The sequence below is a fragment of the Oryzias latipes genome, chromosome 7 (assembly GCF_053564925.1).
Source record: "Oryzias latipes strain Hd-rR chromosome 7, Olatipes_Hd-rR_3.1".
Taxonomy (NCBI): domain Eukaryota; kingdom Metazoa; phylum Chordata; class Actinopteri; order Beloniformes; family Adrianichthyidae; genus Oryzias; species Oryzias latipes.
In genome coordinates this window covers 11,581,585-11,600,881 of record NC_136243.1, presented here as the reverse complement: position 1 = coordinate 11,600,881, position 19,297 = coordinate 11,581,585, and the positions used below count along the sequence as shown (strand labels likewise).

Here is a 19,297-nt window from a genome sequence, read left to right as displayed (position 1 = left end):
TAAAAACAAAAAAAAACAAGTAATGACTTTCATCTCAATTATTTTCAATGGATTTTAAAGCAACCATTAAAAGCAGAGGTCATCTTAGGCAGGAAAAATATCCAAACAAGCAAAAATGAAATTATTTGTGATTCTTTTAATCCCACTTAGTGCACATTATGAATAGTATGATCTAGTTTTCATTTTATATGCACGATATGCACAGTTTTTCCCAGGTAAATCCAGTGATCCCAATTTACCTAGACTTCTTTATTGATTATCAAATCAAACCTGGAAACCAAAACTGAATTCTAAGGCGAACGCTCAATAAATGGTCTATTTTTTTTAACATGTGACGTACATAAGGCGCATTAAGCAAGACAAAAGTCAGGGATAAGTCCATCAGTCAGTCAGACTTTAAGTGTGTTCACAGTAACTTTAGAACTTGTTTGTGACCTGGTACATTTTAGCAGCGTTAGCCGCATTAGCAGCGTTAGCCGCATTAGCGTTTTCACAATATCTGTAACCCTCAGCCTAGTTTGCAACACGTAAAAAAAACAGACTGATATCGTCAAAACAAGCCTAAGGGTGATAACGGTAAGCCCCTCCCTTGTTACTGACATGTGAAAAAAAAAAAATTCCAACTCTGCGACACGTTAGCCGTGTTGGCGTTTTTACTAGCTAGACCACCCAACCTTGTTTGCAACTCGTAAAAAAACAGGCCAATACCGCTAAAAAATGTTACTGTGTCTACGCCAACTCCCAAACTTGTTAGTAATACGTAGACAAAAACACAGCCCAACACTGCTACATGCTAACTGCGTTAGCATATTTACAATACATCTCAATTCTGGTTGCAACATGTGAAAACGACAAACTGATGTTTTGACAGTGCGCAGTCTGAATTGCTTTGACATCAATAAACCCAACCAGAATTATTCCCTATACAAGGAGCTCAAGATTATAAAGTGCATTAATGCTTTAAAGGGCCTATATCCTGCTTTTCTTAAATCTTTTAGAGTCTATATATGATAATATACTACCTTAGGCACACTAAAGAAATAATATTTTATGAAATATAATAATAATAATGATAATAATAATAATAAATTTAATTTAAAAATACGCTTTACATTTTGGGAAAAATCTCAAAGCGCTACAATGAAGGCAGGAATAACAATGGTTTCAAAATAAGAACAAAGTAAGACAAAAACAACAACAGCAAAAGTACTAAAAAGCATTATTAAAAAGGAAAGTTTTTAAGCCCTTTGATGAAATATGAGTAGTCACAGTTCATTTTCCTACCCGCAAGTAAGACGATTTGATATCAGACGCATTTCCCTCCTTGTGGGTGCCGCCCTTTTCATGACATCAACCTTAACTTGGCCTCGGTAGTGTCTTCTCCTAGGAAAACAAACATCTGAACTTTTATTGGGCATATAGAAGGAAAGTGTTTTAGCTGATCCCTGCTAGCTCCATGGAGAAAGTGTGTGTGTGTGACTGGGGGCAATGCAGCACAGACTCTTCCTGGAAGTGGCTGTTCCCCACTTTGTGATGTCACAGTGTGAGAACCCAGTCATTTTCATGGATTGGGAGGGACTGGTGACCAGAGCGCAGGTTTTTAGAGGAATACTCAGAAGTGCATGAACGGATAAAAAAAAAACGTTTCATTTTACGCGTGTTTGGTTGGAGTTTTTTACTGGTGTGCTGAGCCTGAGAGTGAAGGAGGAGTCGGACGATGGACAGGGAAGAAGAGGAGGGACCCTCTGGTTAAACTCCAATCGGGGTTTTTTAAATCTCTACAGAAACGTCAGATGGTTTTGTCAGAGCACAGGGACCAGTTAGGCTTTAAGATTAGAGAGGCTTTGTACTTCTAAAAAGCTCCTTATTTTCCATTTTCTTCCTTCCTTCCTTCCTGCCCGGCGTTTTCGATCATCACCAAGCCTCCTCGCTATTCCTTTGCCCCCCCACTTCATCATTGCCCCCCCCCCGACTAGCAGCCTGCTCTTCAGACTGTGCGATTATACCTGGCGAGACTTCGAGAGCAGTGGATTAATAAAGGGGGGGTTATGGTACGGGTTTCCGTGTGAGGAAAAAGTCCCAGGGAGGCAAGTTCCATTTGCCTGCAGGCATGAACGTGGAGCCAGTTTGCAGAGACTCCAGCACTCCTCTGCACATTGCAGCGGTAGAGTACCATGGCTGAAGACATCTATGTAATTGTGCACAGATGGATTTGAAGTTTGGCATGCTTTGGAAGAAGATGTGGTTTTAAAGTTATGAAAACACGTACCTCCGGAGCTTTTCTTTTTCAGTTTCCACTGCTCCTCTGGAGCTCATGAAAACAATGAGTGGAAGTACATTCGCAACAGGGCTGTTGTGATCCCCCCTCCATGTATCCTCAGTTCCTGAAGTGGGTGCGGGCGCACAGAAAAGTCTGCTGGTGGTGCAGTCTGGAACAGATTTGGAGGTTGGGGGGTGGGATGCTGGGGACGAGACAGACAGATCCCTAATCTTTTATCCTCCTGCTGCATGCTGCCACAAAGAGCTGGAGCTTGTGGAGTGACATAGCCGTGTCTGTCGTCTGACCTGCGCCCAGTGTCGTTGTTTTGGAGGTGAGCTTCGGGTGAAAAACAGTTTTGAATAAATTCCAACAAAGAGGGTCGCATAAGGGGGGAGATAGAAGTCACCAAAACTCCTTAAGTAGAAACTGTGGTGTTCTAATCATGGCAGGCGTTCTGTATTTTTCTTAGTTGTGTTTTTTGCATAGTTTGGCCAGAGGTGCGACTTATATGTGATTTTGAAAAACAAAAAGGGAACAACCACCAGAGGGCACTGTAGGTTTGTGTATCATTATGTATGAGTATTTGTTTATTAGTGCTGCTCAGTCGTATGTTACGTACACCGTGCACGTGACGCACAATCAAGACTGTCCTAAACGGACAGACTTAAACGTGAGTGGTGTTCACACTGGACAAGCAGGGAGGGGCTTTTTCTTCTTTTTCTGCTGTTTACTAGCACATGATGTGAAATGTTGAAGGGGTGTAAATCTGGTAACTCTTGCTTCAGGCCTTTTCTTTCCTAGCCCTGTTCCAATTTGTGATAGATGTGTTGTCATAGAATTCCGGCTGAATGCAAATCGAAACTATTAATTTGTCCCTCCTGATCATTTGTTTAACGGTTAGCATTCCCTTGAAGAGATGTCATCCATTCATCACTGCCAAATCTGAGTGCCTGATTGGACAAAGTTTGACCTGTTCTTCCTGATCTGTTCTTATTCCTGTATTTTATTTGGTAAATTTCTGCCAAAACTGCGATTTATGTATGAAATTTTTTTTTTTGGCTGCTGCGACTTATACTCAGGAGTAATTTATAGTCAGAAAAATATGGTAGTTTGCATTATTTCCATCTTCACAACTACGTATAAAGCTAACATTCTCTTTGCCTCTGTGTTTGTAGGTCTGCCACCACCCAGACTGTCAAGACCAGAATAACAAAAGCCCGCTTCACCTGTGTGAGTCATGTGACTCGCGCTGCCACTCGGAGAACAACATGCACTTTGACCGGCACCCTCGCTTTGACTTGCAGCCTCAAGGTACGGGACTTTTTTATTTTCTTCTTTGTAATCCCAACAGGGATGATGTCATCCCCATGACCTCATTTGTGTGGAAATGTCTAAACACACCCGCTGCTTTGATGGACTGAAAGCTTTTCAATTTTACTCATAATAACTCTAGCAAAGCATTTAAAAAAAAAAAAAGAAATTCTACAAATTATTGAACTTTTGTTTCATTCATGTTTGTTCTAACATTGTGCATTTTAGAGTTCAAGCCTAAAAACCTATTCAGAAAAACGTGTTTTTGGACCTAAATCCATTTTAAGTGAGTACATTCGCACCTGATGAATGATAAGCATGTTCTGGGTGGGGCAGAGTTTAAAAAAAAATCAATTAATTCAATCAAACTTCACGAAAATCAAAATCACTTCATCAAATCCACAAATCTAAATTCTTACACTGCTATTTCTTGTTTGGAAAAATGACTGCCTTTCTGTTTTTATATGAACAGAGTTGTGTTCAAAGATGTATTTTTATGGATTTTAAATTGTTTCTTGCTTCAAAAACTCTATCAATTCATCGAAACATGTAAAAATGTATTTTATTTTAAAAAGGAAAAAAGAGCCTTTTGTTAGTTTAAATATTAGAATTAATTATTTTTTATTTATTTACCAAATAAAATTGCTTTTGGAATGGAAATGTCAATATAGTGTGATTTGACGTAATCCTATTAAAGGAAATCACTTCATGAGTTTGGCAGGGATATTGAGCCTTTATTTTGAAAAACGCGTTTGCGTTAGCTGCATGATGCATACTATCCTTTTTAAACCTTTCTAAATATATTCAGAATAAAACACTTTCAGCGTCCAATAATGTTATAACGTGGCACATTGATTTCTGTCTTTAGGCCATTGTTGAGCTTATTAGTGTTGTTATTAAATAAAACATTTTTAGTGGATCGATGGGGTTTTGTTTCCTATAATTCACACCCAGATCATGGAAAAGAATGGCAGAAGTAATCGTTCAATTCTTGTTGCCATGGCGAGTAAGACATCTATAAGAATGAATGCATATTGTGAAGGAGCTTGTACGTTAAAATGAACACATATGGAAAATGTGTTTTTAATCTAGGATATATTTCTATATGTGCACATATTTTTTATACAGATTACATCTATTTTCTAATTCCTTGTGATCTTCTGACTTTGTTCATCCAAACTTTCCAGGTTGATCTGACCAAAAATTACTTTGCTACTTGAAATATCATCCTTCAACTATTCTCTTTTATAGGCTGGAAAACAGTATTTTTGATTTGGTTTTCAACAGAAACTTATGTACCATGTAGACGTGCATGGATGCAAGTTTTAGTGGCTTCTGTTTATGGAAGCTAGATCTGTTTAGGCACAATATATTTTCAACCATGGCAACCAAACTGTTACAAAATTGGATTTTGCTGATTGCAAGTGTCTAGAGTAAAGGAAACGGGTAAAAAAAAAAAAGATTATTCCAACTGCTGCAACCAGAGCTGACAACTGATCACTGTGCAAATTTTACCAATCAAATTGGATTAATTAGATTAAAATAATGGATTTACTTTTCATATTTCATGTAAAATAACATTATGTATTGTTAAGAATACACTTATTCTGATTTATAAAATTAGAAATTCTTACATTATACAACTTTTTATCAATTTTTACCGTTACCTTTGGTGTTTTGAAAGGGAGTTTAAAAATAAAATGTAATATTGAGATTTATTAAAAACTCAGGTTTTTTCTCCTAAAAACAAAAATAAAAAAAACCTTTAAACAAACAAAAACAAAAAAATAATTCATTGATTTGATCATATAATAAAGGCATTTTTTGAGTTAATATTTTTTTTTTGTAAAAACCCCTGTGGAGTTGATGATACAAAGTCTCGGATAGTAGTTTTGTTTGATCAAATGAACTCGTTCTGACACAAAACTACCATGGAGGAAAATATGCTTCTCTGATCTAATCCGATTTAGGAGAACCGCCATTTTAAATTTGTGCAGCAAAGCAGAGATCCATCAATAACTGTTATTTGCTTTTATATTTTTTTAAACTTCAAGCGTCCATCCTGGCTCGAAACGTGTCCACACGCTCCTGCCCCCCACGTACCAGCCCCCCCTCTGATCTGGAGGAAGAGGATGAGGGGAGCAACGACCACGGGTCGGTAACCTTCCGCTTTGGCATGCTCGTGTTAGCGCTCTCCTCCAGTATTTTCCCTCTGGAGGATCATTTACAGTCACGAAACAGGCAGACTTTGCTGCGTCAGCACGGCGAATGCCCACTCTGAAGATGTGTCTAACGTTTCTGCAGGGAGCGTAAAAGTGTGGGAATGAAGTTGGGGAAGAAGAAGCAGCGGAGACGACACACCGATGTAAGTCCATGTGCAAAGTCCCGCTGCTAAACTCGCCACAGAGTGCAGAGCCTCAGTGTGTTTGGGCAGGCAGTTGTGAAATACAGCAGCCATGATGTAACATGCCCCATCTGCAGTTCTGTTTGAACTAGAAGGAAGCCCCCCTGTGGATCGGTAGCGTTTGTACACATTAACCCGCTGCTCTTTCTCAGGACCCCAGTAAGGAGTGCTTCAGCTTGAAGTTTGACCTCAGCGTAGACATCAGTACAGAAATCGTACCTGCTGTGAAAAAGAAAACTCTGAGGTGAGAGGAGAGGACCAGTTTCCTCTTCAAACTGTAACTTCATAAGCAGATGGTCCATGGGTTTCTTTGTGTGTTTTTAGAGAGGTTCTTGGGCCAGTGTTTGAAAGGAATGGCATCGAGTTGTCACGCGTGGACCTGTTCCTGGATCAGTCCAATACCCCGTTGTCCCTCAACTTTGAGGCCTACCACTTTGGAGGACACTACCTTAAAGTTAAAGGTAAAATGCCTTTGGGTTAGCTTGGTGGGACTGCTAAATGATCCCAGAACCTTTTCTGAAAATGCCTATATCACATCACGGATAACGAATATGTGTGTAAAAAATACACCAATGAAAATAGAAGTAGACAAAGTTCAGTCTTCACTCTTAAATCATATGGACCTGTATGAGTGCTGTTGTTTTTTCTTTTTTTGTTTTTTTTTTGGTATACTGAACCGACTGTACCTTAACCCTTGTGCTATGTGACCCCCACCCTAACATTGACGTGTTCTCCCTACCATGACAAAGGTGAATAAAGGTGAAGAGGATTTCATGTAATCCATGGACACCAGCGAAGATAAAAAATACTAGAAGAACGTGCCTCCAAGACGCGTTAATGTTGAGAGTGGGGTCATATGGTCCCCAAAAGATAGCACAAGGGCTAAGGGGAACACAAGTGTGTCATACAGCCTTCATATTTACAACTGCACTTACAATTGGATACGGTGTGTCTGCAGGGGAAAAACGGGCAAATCTGTACAAGGCATGCAAGTGACCCGCAGACTGTAGAAAACCTAGAAACTGTCCTAGAAAACGACACAGGTTTTGGTTGTGGCTAAAAAAGGAGGAACACTTTTTTTTTACAATGGATGAATAGACGATCGGAGTAGGACTTTAAGCAACACGTCATAGTAAGTAAGGGGGAAGTAGGTGAGATGCAAACATGTCGTATGGATTTTTCCTTTTTATCAATTCCCCCGAACCCTGCGTACTGCACACAGAGCCAGTTTGTGCTGTTCAAATGAAGGGTGCATGCACTTGGCGCACCCATTGCAAGCGACCTGGTTGTAAGAAATGAGAAAATTAAACAGTGTAGCTTATGTAAGCATCCTACAGGCATCTCATGGGCACTTGCGTATCAAGTGCACATCCTGTGCATGCGATAAGTAAGGAGTCAATCCGCGCGCACCTTACTAATGGCTAGAGTGTGGCGTAAGGACAACAGCATAACCCATACATCATAAGTGTGTGCGAAACTCATTAGCCTTATGAATACTTCGCAATACACTTACCACAACATTGTACGGTCCAACTTCATGACGTCCCTTAAGGTGGCTGCAAGACACACCTGCTCTCAGCTGGACCTCTCTACTGCCCTCTATGGGCTCAAGTGTATCATAAGTTATAACGTAAGTTGCTATTGTACTTTACACCCACACGCAAATGTTGCAAAAATGGGATGTGCAGGTGATACGCAACTGCGTGTAGGATGCCAAAAGCATATCCACACAAACTACACTCTGAGTGTCTAACTTCCTTAGTCGGCCTGCATGCAAGGAGCGCACACTTACCACTCAAACATCACTAATGGGCTGCATGCACAGGATTTGGGGGAGTATAAATAAGCGACACACTTGCATCTCACCTGCTTATCCTTACATGTTGTAAAAGTGCTCACTACGACCAGTCGTCCGCAGGATGGGTGGAGAAAACAATAGTCATTTTTGCTCTACGGGCTCACCGAGTAATTTACATACTTCATATCGGGTCACCTGTGTGCCCAGATTGTCACAGACTTACTCATGTTCACCCGCAGACTGCCCGTATCCACCCGTGACTAAGGCTTTAGGTGTTGCAATGTAAGAAAATACCTCATTTAAAGTTTTAACAAATGAGAACTGCTCTTTCTTCAATCCATTAGTCAGTCCTATTGATAGTGTATGAATGTGGAATAAAAAATACCCCAAAAAAAGCATATTTTTGGGAGGTGGGTTGTATGGATGTGTGCCTCATTTGTGCTCTAAGCCTTGGTCCTAAAGGCGCAGGAGAGCAGATGTGAATCTGCCCTTAGATAAAACCACAGCTCCAATATTGGCCTCTGCTTTATTTTGTAAATTGGGTCCAATCCACCATTGTCCCAGTATTTCTGTAAATTTGTTGTATTTATTTATTTTAAATGAAAGATTTTTAGTTTCTTCTTACCAAGTTTGATGTTTAAGTAATCCAGATTGTTTTCAGACGTTGCTCACTCCAGGTTCCTATTTGCATATTGTCCATCTGCAGCAAAGCCAGGGGATGAGCTGAAGGTGGAGCAAGGCGTGAAAGACATGAAGTCGCTCAGTCTGCCCATCATGAAGCCTTCTGGAAGTCCAAGTCCGTACATTCTCACCCCGGTGGGGGAATCTCTGGCTCTTCGGGAAAGTTTGGATCTTTTGGTGAGTGTCTGTGTTGTGTGTGACTTTGCGGTTTGTGGCATGGATGGGGATTCTCTGACTTATTTAACAGCAATAAGTCAGACTTATAATGCCACACAGCTTACCTAAACACTTCCCAGAGAGCATTTCTTCCATGGCAGTTGCTTCCTTTTTGTAGCCTTTAGTATAGGAGAGGTGTCAAAGGCCCTTCTGCTGGTTTTCCGGAAACCCTGACTTACCTGCTGCTGATTTGCTGCAGGTGCGTTTAGCCAATAAGATTCAAGATTCATTTATTTGTCATTGTCATTAAAAACAACAAAATTGCGTTTGGAGCATTGATAATCACCCTAATTATTCAAAAGCTGGAAAAAACTCAAATTCACCAAATAAACACGGTGCTTCAATGGCAGGAAAAGATGTAGAACACCATCCGTCGAGGCCTGGAATGGTACACTGCTGCTAGCTGTCTCTCCTTTTAGTCTGATAAAACCTTGTTCCAGTTTTGCATTGAACGTAACTCTATCACAATCTCAGTTTTCCATTTATACTTTTTTTTTTCTTTTGAGGAACCCAGTATGGAATTTGACTCTATCCAGCTCTGTGTTGGGTTTTTGCCGAAACACCGCCAGTTTAGAAGTCTGTCAGTTTTTGCTTCTAACACGAGCTTTAAACTTGAAAGGATACTGATCTCACCAGGAAACACTCCTACCGCCTTCCTGCAGCCACCGGATGATGAGGTTTAGTGGCTCTGGTGAAAGATCCGACCAGTTTGACGGACTTCAGCCGGAAAAAATGCAGGTCGTCTGGTGCAGGCTGGGACATTTAAGGGCAAGCAGTTCAGTTTCATTTATAAAGTCCAATAGTACAAAGCAGTTGTCTTAACGGGCTTCACACCGGTAATTGAACAAAACATAAAATCAGTCATAGAATACAATCGCTGATCACTAAACAGACTAAACTAAACTGGGCATCCCTGCGCTTAGACCCTCCTTCTCCTTCCCTAAACCCAATTTCTGGGGGGGGGGAGAAACCTCAGGAATATCCAGATGAAGGAGGGATTCCCTCCCAGACGGACAGGCAATGTACCAGGACTATTAAATAAGAATTAGTTTATCTAACATGAAATCCTCTTCACCTTTATCCACCTTTTTCATGTTAGGGATAACACATCAATGTAAGGATCGGGTCATCTGGACCCCATAGGATAGCACAAGGTTTAAAGAAGCCTGTGCAGTGATACAGAACATTTAAGCTACTTCTTCTTTAGGCGTGCGGCTATCACTTTTTAATTCACACCGAGCAGCCATTAAGAATCGACTATTCACCTGGACGCTATAAAAACATTTGACAAAGACCAATCATGAATCCACTGTTCTTGGAGGATTTATAAAAATAAATCATTATTTTCTTTAAATCGTTCAAACGCAATGCATTGTGGTCTATAGTATATTCCAATCTGGTGAGCATTAATGCACGCTAGTTTATTGCAGACTTCTGGGAAATTTCTAGAGCACTGGGTTTTGGAATTGTAGATCATGAGACCCCTACAAAATAACAAACATCATACATAGTGCATGTAGATGGAGAAGTGAGGGAATTTGGACATCACCAGCATGATTTTTCTTAATGTATTTTTTTATTTTTGCTTTCTTGATAAATGGCATCAACTTGTAAATTACTTTTGTACCTTCTTTAGGGCCCAAAGGGCTTCACGGTTGCATTAAATACGGGTTTGTATAAAGTAGACTGTTTCCACAATTTACTACCTAATTAATAAAAACAAAAAACCTAGCTGTCTCGGATCAAAAATGCCAAATTCTCAACACAGTTGTGACTGATGTCTGCTCTTTTGTGAGAAAAGTGAGCAGTCTTTTAATATTAGTTTAACTTAAATACACTGTTTGGCATGCTTTTATTTTGTTCAATTCCCTGTTAGTTTTCTTTCTTCTATAAAAGTAATATACTGTTTTCATCCTTTTATTGCTTTTTGAGTCATTATATGTTCACTAAGAACCCTGCAGGAATCCCTCACCATACATAAAAACAAAGAAGATTTTGATCTGAAACTCTGAATGCGTCGTAGTTTGTCACAAAGCTTTTCGTGTTTAGCTGTTGTGTTGGTGGAGCAAACGTGTACATGTCATTTCTCCCGTTTTAATTGCGTCAGACATTTCTGTTAATCACCTTATGGCGTGTCAGGACTCCCCTCCACGTGTTCTCTACTGTGTAGTCATGCTCTCCAGCAATAAACAGATGTGGGTTTTGCTCCGGGCAAACAGGTGGAGGCACCTTTAAAGCGATTACATCCGTGGAGGCGAATCAGGAAAGGTTAGTCACTGCGTTCAGACATAAACTATGGACGTTGCTCAGTGAAGGCAATTCCTAGTCATGAAACGTCTCATTCCGTCCACCGGCTGAGTGGATTGTCTCTGAGTGAGTTGTGTTTTTAATCTTGAGAAAACTGCAACTTCAGCCGAGTCCTCAAGGTGGCAGTACCGATCTGTTTCTGTTGAAGTGATTGGTCAGAGGGTTTTCAAATCTGTCTGTAGATCAAAAATTAGTTTAGTCTTGAATTCTTAATCCATTGTTTTGATTTGATTCGGTTCCCGTGAAGCCCAAGCGGGAATAAGAAGTATTGATCCTTGTGCCGGGGCAAAAGCCACAAGTTTTGTTTTATTTACCTGCCTGTCTTTTATGACGCTGAGGCGACACACAGGCACCCATTGTGGTTGTTTTGGCTTTCCTGGAAACATTAACTGCCTGGGTCCTTGCTTTTGACTGATTCTCAGGCTTTGGTTCAATGGCGTTTCTTAGAGCAGATCCTCATCTTGTGCAGAAAATAACTTGTTTGTGGGGAACTGCTGCCCTAGACTCTGTCGTTTGAATTAGATGTCTTGGGTTTATTATCACACAGAAGTTTCATGTCATTGTTTATTAGGTAGAACTGGAATTTGCTGCACTCAGATAATCAGTCATTTCACAGCAGGGATTGTCATTGCTTTCGCACACTTTTAATCCTATGGTCCGCCTCTGTTTTGTTAAAGACCAACTCCAATGAAGACTGTGTTTTTAACTTGGAGCATTTTTCTCATGATTGAGGAGAAATTTAAGCCTAAAATTCTATTTCTGGGTATTTCTTTATTCAAATTGTTGGGAATCAGGAGCAGACGCCAAAATGCCATTGAAAAATCTTGTATGTGTGACGTACAAGCTACTACAGCAAGCTACGAGCTCCCTGCTCTGCTCCATTCTGATGCATCCATTTCCAGACAAATAGATCCAAGTACGTCTTTGTTTTCCTCCTCTGAGCTGACATCCGGATCAAAACTGTACGACTGGATAGCTCAAATATTGCTCGCCATTTTTGTTGCAACGGCTATAGTTATGAGGGGCTGCGAGTTAGCGGGAGAGCATGCAAGCAGACGGATGATGGGAAGTAGGTGCAGGCCCTCCCACATCTCAGAGGTGTGGTATTTCTAATGAACACCTGCCGCTCTGCACACACTGTCCTTCACCGAGTTTTGTTTTGTTTTTTTAATTTACTGGAAAATGGCGAAATCGTAATTAAAAGACCACGTAAAAAATGATTGGAGTGGGAATTTAGCAGATCCCCTCTCATGCAAGCTCTGCAGAAGGTCACACATAAACATAGGCATGCAGTCACATAGTTTACTTCAGGGAAATGGAGACCCTCCCCCTCTTTCTCCTGTAGGAGCTGTGACTCATTTGTTCAGGTGAAGTCATTAACCCGAGGGGTCAGGGGCTCAGGATGTTTGTGGTCACTATTTATTCCATTTGACGTCAGCTTTCTGCAAAAACGTGTTGCATATCTCTAAGTGGGGGAAACACTTCCTGGTTGCTTTTCAGCCAACGAAGTTGCTGTAGAGATAATTGCTGGGAGGGTTTGGTGCACTGCATCAAGTTATTTCTTAGTTGGGCGTCTCATAAAGATAATCTGTCGCTGTAGAGCGATGCACAAAACCCAGGAGAGGCTGGCCTTTACCCCGTCCTGTAATGTGAATCAGGTTAAACAAACAAGCGGCGTGTAATCCGGACGGTCACAGCTACTTGGTTTGAAGTGGAGATACAAATCACGGCATTCAGGGTCAATTTGGAGGCTGTGGTTGGGTGGTTTTTACTTTCTCTGGAGATGATCTGTCAGATAATGGATTCCCCATGTGTTTACATTCATCCCTGGGTTTGGGGGAATTCTTACAGACTAAACTTCATGGCTTTTTGGGTCGAAATCACAGGAAAATGGGGGGAAAAAAGTCTGATTTGTTAACAGTGATCCACATTTCATTGTGAATTTCACCAAAAAGTATTTTAAAAAATGTATTTATTTGTCTCTTTAACGATTAACTTTTATCAGAGCTAAATCACAGGCGTACGCTTCAGCTTAAAGGGAGACAACATAATGATAGATTTGAAAACTTGGATGCAGTTAAACCTTTGAGGATTTAATTTGAATTTTTTTCTAAACTTTAATAATTAACTAATGCAGAAAAAAGTATTGATTTTATTTGAGGTTATACAGAAAATAAATAAAAAAAGATCCTTGTAAAAAATGAACCAAATCAAATGAAAATGATTTTGCTTTACCTGGAAAGTTTTAAAGTCCTAAAATACTTTTGGGAAACTAAAGGAGGTTCAACTTTATATGAATTATGTTGGACTTATTCTTAAACATTTATTCTAAACTTAATGGGGGTGTGAATTCAGATTTTATTTTAGATTTTAAAAAAAAATTAATATCCTTCTAAAACTTAAGTTTTGCCTTTTCTGCACAGTTTTAAGTCTTAAAATATTTTTTTTAATCCAAAATTTTTTCCAAAAATGTATTAGAAAAGCCAAAAAAAAACTGTTGTTGGGAATAATGTCCAACCGGGGGGTTTTAAACATAAATTGCAAACTTTCTTGTACGTTCTCAAACTCTGAGTAATTTTGTTTTAAAATAAAATCTGATTTGATCCAAAGTTTTTTTTCGAATCTTTTCAAAGAAAATAAATGAAATTGTAAAAGTAAGATTTAATGTTTTAAATTTGATTATTTTTACCCTTTACATTAAACTAAGATCCAATTTTTTAAAGGTTTAACTTTTCAACATAATCAGATGTTTGTGACCAAACTTGAAAAAAAAATCTTAACATTTCCTCATTTTAGTGGCATTTGTTTTCTTTTTATAAAGACAACTTTTTAGTTGGCAAGAACTTGAGTGTTGGCAAATGCAAATAAAAACACTTTGAGAACACTTTGAGAACACTTAGAAAACACTTTGAGAACACTTTTTATACACATTGAAAAGACTCAAAATTCACTGAGAAGACAATAAGAATGCTGCACACACTGAGATTTCAGGGTTTCAGACAGTGGTGAGAATTTTGTTAGTTTTAAGACATTCGAGTTTTGTTTCTCTTTTTAGGTTATTAACTTTTCTTATATTCTGTGTATATAGTGAGCCATATTGAGTTTTTTGATAAATGTTGAAAATTTCTTAACAAATGTCATTTGAGATTTGACACTAGACGCCCATACTGTTGGACAAACAACTCTGCTCTTTATTATGTGGCTGTAAAATGTTATAGATGGTTTAGTTTTATATTGTATGTCTATCTGTAGTTTGTTGGCTGTCTTTTATCAGTTTTCTATTTTTATTTGTAGTTTCTTCCTCTTCATATCTAGTTTATTTCTTCAGTAACATTGATGGAAATTAGCCCATGGCTAAAACTGACGTGTTTACATTTGATTTTTAATGTTCATTAATATGCAAAGTGCCTTTCTTAATAAAAATTCAGACATCCTTAGCAAAGCCTTTGAAAGGTGATGTTGACCTAAATTAAACTATCAGCTTAGAGGTTTTTATTTAGTTCATTTTCAATTTCTGAGCCTAAAAATACATTTAAAACACAATGTTTTGTGTATATTTTGTTTGTCCTTGTAAAGAATACGCAGCTTACAGGGCTGAATCAGTTATTTATGTTAGTAGCAGAACAAGTATTGTGCATTTGAGGAAATACTGCAAAACAAAAGCACCTAAAAGCTTCCTGTATGGAAAAATAGTAAGAAGGCCGTTGGCTTGCAGACTCAGACAGGAGTGGCATGTTGTTCTGCCATTTACACACACACACACACACACACACACACACACACACACGTGAAACTCTGCGAATGTGTTGCATTAGTGCAGCAGAATGCCTGTCGTACAATGCTGAAAGGCTGGGCGTGCTGGCGGGGACAGTCGCTCTCATTTATTTGCTCTCAGAAACACAGTAAAGCAACGACTGGCAGTAGGACGTTTCTCAGACGGGTCATCACCTCCACCGGTCAGGTTCCCCGTCGCCTGGATCAACAGGAGATGAATCAGCTGCAGTCTCTGAGTTTTATTGACTCCTTTTGATCTAAGCAGTTGAGCTACTCTTCCCAAATAATAGACAAAGGTGGATCAATGATTAGCCTGTTAAAAGTCAACTTGCTCAAGCCGAGGTAACTTTACCATCATTAACTCCGCAAAAACAAGAGGATATCAAGATTTTAAAGCTCTTTGTTCCCTTTATGTCATTAGCTGTTGACTAGCTTTTCAACATCAAAAGTCCCGATCACCTTTTTGTTTATTTAAAAAAAGGTTCCCAGTGGTTGTTTTTTTTTTATATATATAGTTTTAGCTGAATCTAAATACCCGTGTCGTTTTCTAGGACATAGTTTCTGCAGAGCGGCAGTAGTTTATTCTAAATTCTAAGTTGTGGACGGTACCGTTAGCCTGGAGCAAGCCTTCCCCTCCCTGTTGCCAAGTAATGGTTAGCCATATTGGAGCCTTATAGCCGTACAGTTCAGACCCAGATACCAGCTCAGACGAGGAAATCAAAGACGTACGGGGATCTAGACGTCTAAAAACAGATGCATCGTGACTGAGCGGAGCAGGACTCTTTTGGGCCTCCCATCATATTTTCTTCACCCCAAATACAAATACTCAGAAATCTTACATTTCTTTATATTTTTCCTCGATCATCAGAAAAATGCCTCAAGAAACATGTTAATGTTTGGGTCTTTAAGATGCCGACAACCAATCCTTAAACCCCTTCACACTCGATTGCAACATACCAAGAGATCCAGGACTCCACTTGATTTTGCATTACCTTGAACATAAAAAACTGAAGAATATTTGTTGATTACAGTTGGAAATAAAGTCAGGCATGAAGGGGTTAAACCTAATGGTTCCGCTGTTGACAGACTCAGGACTCAAGTCTGCCTTTTTTCTTTCTGGATCCAGTTGGTGGAATCTGTTTGAGAAGTCATTAGAAGGTTCGGCAGCTTCCTCTTTGACAGAGTTGATACCGTTGTCTCCATGGGGAGATTGAGGGGTGAGGAGGAGTGGAAGTGTGATCAGGAAAAGACTTCCCCTGTGCACGGTTAAAGGTGGAGATTACAGCAGGGTGATCAGACGCTTTTATGACAGCTGCTGGTGTGACCGTTGACCCGCAGGGCTTCAGTACCTGCAGTACAGGCGGGCGACAGTCAGTCAGTCAGTCAGTCAGTCGCACCGGGGGAGAAGCTGCCATGCCTCACGGGGATCTGCACTTTGGTCCAGACTGAGGCCTTGTTGTTTTGCATCTTGCGATCATAGATTGCTTTTTTTTAATTTTTTTTTTTATCTGGGTTTTGGGAGATTGATCATTGTCCCACTTCTGATGATGGTTCGCTTTAACCGTCTGACATCCTGGCACAGCTGGGACCTGCTGACCATCTCTGAAATTCCTGAGTCGCCGCCTCCTGACACGAGTCCGACAACGAGCGACTGTCAGGTGAGATCAGCAACTCGGCGATGCGGTTTCAACCCTAGAGACGGTTACAATAGGATACACATTCATTTTTCGGTTTCTCTTTTTTTTGGTTTCCAAATTATTTCTGTTGACCAAAAAAAAGTATCACCATTTTCCAAATTCCCTGGAAAAAGAATAGACACAAGAACCTACCATTGGATGGGTTGGAAGCTTTTTGACTCTTTCTTACCCATCTTTCCAATGATGCCGCTTCTTCAAACCCAACTCCTGTTGCCATCTGAAGGCGACCCTGAAAGTGTTTGATCTATTCTTTCGGTTTCCGTCTCCCAGTTTTGCCTGCTTGTGTGCGTCGCTGAGCCTTTTGGGGGAAGGTCCTGCTGCTCTCCCATCGTTAATCAACCGGATTAAAGTTCAGGAGTTGTTGTTATCAGCTGTCTACCACAAAAAAGGCAGCAGCTAATGGGGCGGTGGGGGTGGGGGGTGTTGATCATTTCGGACTGCAGACATGAATAGATTTTCCTCTTCCAGAGAACAAGGTTAACGCCACAAAAACCTCGATGGATAAGATAAGGCTGTGAGAGGACACACGGTTTGATATCATTAACCTGGTGGGGGCCCTCAGCTTTTTGACTGACAGGTTTGCACAGAAGGCGCAGAGGGGGGGGGCGGGCTTGTAAACATGATGTGATGGAGCAGCCGAGTGTTTACTGAGGGGGCTGTTTGCTGAGTTATTTGACCATTTACTAACCCAAAAGAAAGAGACTTGAAGGAACTAGGATGACTAGAGGGTTTGTGGAGTAGAACATACAGTAGAAAGCTTGTTTGGCTGCTCCTTCACAAGCTTATCTGTGAAGCAGCCTATTAAAATGTGCTGAAACAAGTAGACAAAGGGAGTTTCCTGTTTGGTCATTATTTTTGGAAAACTGCCACCCAGCATGGCATTGTTCGGAGGTTTCCAAGCAAAACAGCAAGCCAGAAGAACAAAGGCGGGCGACTTTGCTTCCAAGTGAAGTTAGAAATCAGCATTTAGCCTTTTTTGGAGGGAAAGCGCAGCTTGAATAGCCGCTCACCGCTCAGGTTTACAAGCGTTTTGTTTGCCCCCTTTTGAGGCTGACCTGCGCAGCATTCATCATCCTCACCAGCAGCAGGACGCTTGTTTGAACTGGGGAGCTGTCGGCTGACTCCGCCCCCAAATATTCAGATCAACCTCATCTTTCCTGGCCCCGGCACAATGAAGCAGGATCCTCCTGGTTGCTATGACTGCGGCCAAGAGGTTGTATGAAATGTAAGAAGGCTGGGCGACTCAAGGAGGACAACTCGACGCAGCTCTTGGGCCGAACCCCATCAGCTGGAACGCTTCAGTGCCGGGGTGGGGAAGCGCCGTGGATGAGTGTTCCCGTCCGTGGATGTTGAGAGAAAGAGAGCGGCAGGCAGCTGGCTCCAGGATGAGCTGGGATCCATGAACTGAAGGATTAGGATGGTTTTTGTTACTTTTGAGATGCCTCTGGCTTCAATGGTGAGATCCGTCCCTTTAGGGAACTTCACTTCACTCAGGGAACTTCACTTTCCTTCATTTTTCTACAAATCTTTTTTCCTACCTTTTGAGCTCACCTCCAAACCTATTTTAAATACTTTCCCTGACATCTCCAAACACCTGCGTCCTTGATGACGAAATGACTCATCGATGTTTCTGTTTCACTGAAACAACGGTCCCAAACAGCTGTGTGTTTTCATTAGGCCCTCTTTGGTAGTCCAGCAGATAAAAAAGACTAAAAGTGTTTATAAATTCAGCCGCTCTCAGATTTCCCGTCTGGTTCTGCAGCTGTGTTTGGACCTTCATGATCGTCTGGGGACACATGCTCTTCCTAAAATAGGAGTTTGGGAGCAGAACCGTTCATAACCATCTGTTTTTCTTTCCCAGTTTAGAAATGTAAAAGTTTAAAAATACTTTGACAAATTGTTGGGTGAGGGATGTAGTCATTGGATTTTTAAAAGTGGAGGAATAAACTGAATTTGTTGATGAACTAAAACATTTATTGATCGACTTCTTTGAGTTAATTGACTGTATACAAGTTAGGGCTGCACAATATGTGGAAAACTTGCAATGTGTGATTTTTAGTGATCAATATTGTGATGACATATGACTTGCGATCATTGACTGTATAACAGAACTGGACTGATCGAGTGTGACATCACCCATAAAAAAAATGGTTCACTTCTGGCTCTAACCAAAATAAGTCGATTCAGTTCCCATTTTTCCCCCAATATGGTCATCGTTATGTTGGAACCAGAAATCGTCATAGAGCAGATATTTGTCAGAGTCCGTCTGAGTTAACGTTCCTATGGCAACAGCTCTCACCAATCAGGAGTGAGTTTGATGGAAGTCCACTCAAAAAAGGGCTCAGGAGAATCTGTCAGTCAGACGTTTTGAACCTTTGATATGAGAGCAGATACTTTTATTTAGGCATCTGATTGGTCAGATTATGACTTAAATAACTTGTGGTTAAGAAAAAATATAATGAAGAAAAATTAGGATTATCAAGAACATGTACAAGTAAAAAAAAAGGTATCAGAGCAAGAGTTTATTTCTCTATAGAAGTCCATCTTAAACCAGGACAAAACAAAAAAAATGTATGTATGTATGTATTTTATGTACCTAAACTTATTCTCAATTTTATATTTTCACATACATTTAATCTGTTTCTGGGAGCAGGTTTAGCTCGTGCTGGTTTGCGGCGCCTTCCATCCGTGAAAACCAGGGTTCGACTCCGGGCTGCTCCCTGTTCCCTTCTCTACTTCTGTGCCGGTCCCAAGCCCGGTTGCTTTGAGAGGGTTGCGTCAGGAAGGGCATCCGGCGTAAAACATTGCCAAGTTTACCGTGCGACTCGTTCGCTGTGGCGGCCCCTGAT

At 40.5% G+C, this 19,297-nt stretch overlaps 1 protein-coding gene across 5 annotated transcripts in view; it reads left to right on the top strand.

The window, feature by feature from the left end:
* The window catches only part of plekhg5b (pleckstrin homology domain containing, family G (with RhoGef domain) member 5b), a 90,801-nt gene that overhangs the window by 58,375 nt on the left and 13,129 nt on the right, over positions 1-19,297 (top strand). For all 5 annotated transcript variants that reach the window (XM_023956883.2, XM_078950223.1, XM_023956881.2 and 2 more), the window contains 6 exons: positions 3,436-3,571; positions 5,626-5,725; positions 5,876-5,936; positions 6,128-6,219; positions 6,300-6,436; positions 8,480-8,631. In XM_023956883.2, coding sequence (XP_023812651.1) covers positions 3,436-3,571; positions 5,626-5,725; positions 5,876-5,936; positions 6,128-6,219; positions 6,300-6,436; positions 8,480-8,631 — 678 coding nt within the window. The remainder of the gene's footprint in view (positions 1-3,435; positions 3,572-5,625; positions 5,726-5,875; positions 5,937-6,127; positions 6,220-6,299; positions 6,437-8,479; positions 8,632-19,297) is intronic.